The sequence below is a fragment of the Gordionus sp. m RMFG-2023 genome, chromosome 3, assembly GCF_954871325.1.
Source record: "Gordionus sp. m RMFG-2023 chromosome 3, tfGorSpeb1-WG-v2, whole genome shotgun sequence".
Classification (NCBI taxonomy): Eukaryota; Metazoa; Nematomorpha; class Gordioida; order Chordodea; family Parachordodidae; genus Gordionus; species Gordionus sp. m RMFG-2023.
Genome location: NC_088777.1, coordinates 27,105,285 through 27,111,284, shown reverse-complemented (window position 1 = coordinate 27,111,284; position 6,000 = coordinate 27,105,285). Strand labels below are relative to the sequence as shown.

The window sequence follows — 6,000 nt, the reverse complement described above, 5'->3', positions numbered from 1 at the left end:
TACTAAATGTTAGAAAATAGATTAAACTCACTATTGTAAGTATGACAATACAAATATACATTATTTGCTATTATAATAAATTTCTTTCTTACTTTATATCCTAAAAATTTTATTTATTTTTACTGTGGCTTTTTTAATTTTATTTTTTGTGTCCCAGGCTCTTAATTTTATAAAGAGTAAAAAAATTAACGACTTTAACAAAGTCGCGCACAAATTAATAATAAAAAAATATATAATTTTCACAAATATAACATATAGTTTTCTTATAAATATATATTCGACTTCTATCTAACTTATTATATTATTGTTAAAATCAAACTTCTTATTTATATTTTACCAATATTTATTAGTTAACAAATTTATTTCAATATTTAAACATGCATAATATTATTAATCAATTTATATTTAATATATTTATGTTATTGCCATTCTCACTTATGACAAAATGTCAATCATCTTTTTATCCAAAAAATAATCAAACTCTATTATCTTTAATAAACCATGTAACCCTTTATCAATAAACTTTGATAGGATTTTCTTTTTTTTAGGACAACATATTGGAAATCACAACCAAAAAAGTTTTGTGAGTTATGCAAATGTTGGTTTTCTGATAATGCTAATGTAAATTATTTTTGAAATAATAAAATTTATAAAAATATTTAAGAGCTCTGCAATTCATGAAAAAGGGTTAAATCATAAAGAAAATTTGAAAAGAAAAATACAACAAATTAGTGAAAATAAGGTTTTAGGGGATAAACAACAGAATGCATATGAAAAATGCATGATGCAAATTGAAAAAGTATTTAAATACATAGATAATAAAAATTGATGACATTTATTCAAATGTTGCCAAATACTACAAAATAATAAGATTATAATTAATAATAATCAGTGATATAGACACTCCTTTAACCCCACTTCATGAAAAATGTGATAATTTTGACTTCATAAAGCTTTTATACTAATATCTAACAAAAATTTGCTTTCATTTAAAATTAATAAGACATCTGACTTTCTCTTTAAATTTTGTTATCTATTTAACAAAATATATTTTAAAAAATATACGAATGAACAATATTTTTTAATTTAAATTTTCATATATAAATTTTTTTGTTACAAATTATATTTAAAAAATAGGACATATCTAGACCTGTGTGCTGGTGTCTCAATCAACGGCGGCAGTTTTTTAAATTTTTTTATCCGCATTTGGCGGCCCGCCAATTTTGCCGCCGTCTACTAAATTGTCGGCGGTGGCGCGTTATATTTATTTTAAAATTTTTTTAATGAATTTAATTTATAAATTAATGTATTGCATAATTTATTTGGGTGATCTTTTCTAATAAATTGTCAACATAGTTTAATTGATCTTAAATTATTTCCTGTCTTACTCCAATTTAAATTTATGTATTTTCTCATTCTCAGAAATAGACTAAGGAATTGCATTTTTACTCAGATCAGAGTCACATCAACAATACATACAAGAAATATTCTATTGATTTTTATTATAATTAAAATAAATTTGGAATGCAAGCAAAATATAAAGTATGAAATATAATAAGTCAGAATTCAGATTTAGCAAAATTAAAATTGTCATGAATAAACAGTATTTTATCAAGATTTGTGGGACAAAAAGAAGTCCTTTTAGCATTGAGTATTAATCCAGCAATGCAAAAAATTCTTTCGCTGTGCAGGTATGCAATGAACATTCCTAGCTAAATTAGCAAGCATAGGAAGTTCCAGTCTCCTTTTCTTCCAAAAGATTAATGTGTCCTCTTCTGGGATATTATTTTGGCTGAGTAAAATATGGCATTCTTGTTCTAGATTACTAATATTGTTATAATCGTTACTTGGAAGGGAATGTTTACAAGCTAATTTAGCTATACAAGAGCTTGATGTTTGACCATTATCCTCAACTTGAATTTCACTGTGCATTTCTATCATGCTCTAAAATTTTAAATGTCGAATTAAAAATTGCAATGATGTCGTAGAATTAGAATTTAAATATTCTTAAACAACTTTAAGATTTTGAAATCTGGGATCAAGTAGCGTTGCTAATATCTAATGTTTAAAATATAATTTTATAAATAAAAATATAAAATAACTTGAAGTTCAGTAATGGGAAACCTATGGTCAAGCTTTTTTCATATTTTCTTTTAAGCATATAATATCTGAGCAACCAGATCTATAGATTTATATTTCACTGCGAAATAATAACCTAAGTTTATTGTCAATCCTTTTTAGGAGGAAAGAAATTCCACCAACTCTCGGAATGGATTTAATACTGTGTAAAGCTCATTAATCATATCCCATTCATTATTAAAGAGTTTTAAAGATTGTTTTTATATTTTATCTAGAACATTATTTATAAGAATTTTGTTTACACTGCGAACACTTTCTAGCATAATTAATATGCTATGCCAGTGGGTAGGGCAATTTAATTTTAAAGTTTTATCATTAATTAGATTGGTTGGTGCAATGCCATTTCTATTATCCGATTCATCAGATATATCAAAATGGTCATCAAGGTATGGATCAGAATCATCAATATCCAAGATATTACCTGTCTCATAAATTGACTGAGAGACATTTACGATGTTAAGCCTCAATTTCACATTACAAATCTACTCGATATATAAGAGCTGAAATAACTTCTCTAATTTTTTTAATGAGAATATCAATTTTGGTAACTTTTTATGCCATCAACTGTAACCAAATTATGTAGTCCATGCCCTAAGCATAAATGATGCTCATAATCCCCTAATACGCTTCTTTTGACATTGGCCCCAGCATCAGTTACTATTGGTATTATTTTGGCTTTTAAATGGAACTCCTCTTCAATACTATCAATCTCAGATAATATTGTTTCCACAGTATGCTCTTGAGTCACTTTCTAGTTAGGGTAAAATACTCACAAAGCCAAATTAGAAAGAACAGAGATGAGGATGGTTAGATGGATGTGTGGGGTATCTCTGAGAGAGAGAAAAACCAAGGAATTGCGAGCAAGATTAGGTATAGAAATGATTGGTATGGTATTGCGACGAAATAAACTAAGATGGTTTGGGCATGTGGAACGTATGACAAGAGATGACTGGGTAAAGAGATGCACAATGATGGAAGTAGGAGGATCAAGACCTAGAGGAAGACCCAAGATGACGTGGACAAATGTGATAGCGGCGGATATGAGAAGCATGAATCTTACAAGTATTGATGCTCAGGACCGTCAAAATTGGAAAAGAAAAATCAGAGGGAAAACTGGCCTACTTGGGTAAAATTGGAAATCGTCATAAAATGGAGAAGAAGAAGAAGATACAATAACATTATAAGCAAAAAATAAAAAATTTGTTTGTAAATTTTTTTTATAAAAATTAGCTTAAAAAGTAGCTAAAGCTACTTTTAAAAAATAGTAGCTAATAGCGAGCTACTTTTTTTGACAAATAGCGATAGTGGTAGCGCGCTCCTTTTTTTGACAAAAAGTGATAGCGGTAGCGCGCTACTTTTAAAAGTAGCGTTTAACAACTCTGGCTGGAACTAAAGAAATTTTTTAAAAATTCCTGGGTCAGGCCTCAAATTCATTTGGGCCAGACCATATATTTTAAACCACCATTATTAGCTATAATAATTAAAATTAAATGCAATTATTTTTAAAAAATCAGAGGCTGAAAAAAAATTTGAGCAAGGCTAGGCTGTGGTATGGTATCTCTTCGTGTCTCTAATTTTTATATCTATTTAATTCAAAAAGAAGGAATAATATTTATCAAGATTGTAGAATCATGAGTTTCAAGAATATTTTAATACAAGAAAAAGAAATATATTTGCAATTTAAAATGCAATATTTAAGACTCAGTCTAAGGTATGTCATTATAATTTTGCTTATAATTGGTTTCTGTTTATTAGTTGGAAAAACTTATTAATGAATTAATCAGGCATTACTTATTGGCACAGACAAATTTTCAGTGCTTCTATTATCTTCCCTCTGACACGATGCCAATTAAACTATATACCAAACAAATTACAGCACTAAATTATACTAATTATTGATATAGCTTTAAGTCTTAATACAAATTTGAAACTTAGTGCTTAAGGCTTGATATCACAATCTTGGCCTATAATTCTGTTACTTTTTTTATAGTTGGCAAAATTGATTAAAGAATTAATAAATAAGGCACTAAATATTAACTCAAACTAGATATTTTAAACTTCCTTTTTATTTTATCAGTGGTGTTTTTCTTCTTTAAACTATCGACTTCACAGATTAATGCAACAAAATATACTAATTAAGCAGTACTTTATGGTTTGGTATATATTTCAGTCAGAATTAATGTTTTCAAGGCTTGGCTTATTTCTAAGTTTGAGGTCATTCTTTTCATTTTGTTTATAACTCTGTTTGTTTTTATGGTTCACAAGACTGATTGAGGAATAAGTATTAGTTAGGCCCAATATTAGGTAATTAGTTCTATTTTCTATTCTGGCATATTGCCAAGTTTTTCTTATTTTTCTAATAATTTTTATCTTAGTAATGTCTATCAACTGGATTGTAAAATTTATAATTATCCACTAAATATTGTTACAATTTTCGAAGTAAATGCTTTCAGTTGCCTTTTAACTGTAAAGTTTTCCAAAATTTTGTTATCCTTTATAGGGCTACTTATACTGGTTAAAGCACTCATAGCTAATAAAGCACAAAACATTAGCATAGATGTTAGAATTAGTGCTTCTAATTGTTCAGCCAATTTTAATGGCATGATATAAAGATACTGAAATTTTAAAAAAGCATGAGAAAATATAAAATACCTAATCATAAATTTTCATAGACATGACCAGCCTAAGGCGGCAAATAAAAGTTATCGAAGCAAAGACTCGTAAATCTTTTTATAACCCTCCTCAAGATGAATTCTGGCTATGCCACTTCTAATAATTGGAACCAATGTTCTATAAAATAATTATATATTAGAATAGCAAGTTCTATAAAATATTTATCTTGTATATAAATTAATATAGAAAATGGGAATAAATTAATTTACTACATCTATCTGTCGGCCTTAGGAAAGAATTTGTTTTCCGCCACTTATACAATCCAAAAAGATGTATAAATGTCATTAATTAAAATTAAATATATATGATAACCATATTAATTTTCCATGCTTTTTTTATAAAGTCTTTGAATTTCCTCTAATTTAAGTTATTTTGGATTATATAGATAGCATCATAAACTCACACAATCTCAGTAGTCATGGTTGACCTAAATATCACCTTTATACTCCACTCAGAGCTTGCCACAGTGACTGGTATTATTAGAATTCATAAAGCTAGTTTTTATTAATGAAAATTATAGTATTTATACCCGACCAATATAGATAGTTTAACATTGAAATTAAAATAATAATAAAAGTTATATAATATATATCTACAATTTCATATCAACTGGTATTTAAAAATATTATAAATATTTACTTTTTTAACAGATAAAAAATCTCTTCATCCTGAAAAAGGTTTCTTATGATTGGCAACTTTCTAGGGATATTATAATTTGTTGGATATTGATCTAACGGATACCTAAATCAGAGACCTGCAGAGGTACCATTTGCACGGCCCAGCCCGGATTTAAAAATTTAAGGCCCGGCCCGGATATTTTTTAAAAGCATTTTTTACGGCCCGGCCCAGATTTAAAAATTTAAGGAATTTTTTAAAATTATATACGACCCTGTATATACAAAAATTCACATATGAGGTATTTTACCATATTTTTGAGCGAGTAATATCGCTTATTATTTAAAAAATACATGTAAAAAGCTAATATTTTGAGAATATTATATTGAATTTAAAAAAATTATAAAACTGTTATTTATAAAAATGGATATTTTGAGCATATACTATATTTTATATTGCATTTATAAAAATAAAACTATTCATAAAAATGGTAATAATATTTGTCATATACTATATTTTATATTACATTTAAAAAAAATAAAACTAATATTTAATTTATAAAAATTGAAAATA

General features: G+C 26.9%; 1 protein-coding gene across 2 annotated transcripts in view; it reads left to right on the top strand.

The window, feature by feature from the left end:
- Positions 1–447: 447 nt before the first annotated feature.
- The window catches only part of LOC135925860 (WW domain-binding protein 4-like), a 40,416-nt gene continuing 34,863 nt past the window's right edge, over positions 448–6,000 (top strand). Inside the window, exons 1-3 of one of the 2 annotated variants that reach the window (XM_065461385.1) lie at positions 448–503; positions 549–621; positions 665–799. In XM_065461385.1, the coding sequence (XP_065317457.1) occupies positions 502–503; positions 549–621; positions 665–799 (210 nt within the window). In that variant the 5' untranslated portion in view covers positions 448–501. The remainder of the gene's footprint in view (positions 504–548; positions 622–664; positions 800–6,000) is intronic. The other variant, XM_065461386.1, reaches the window with a different exon arrangement.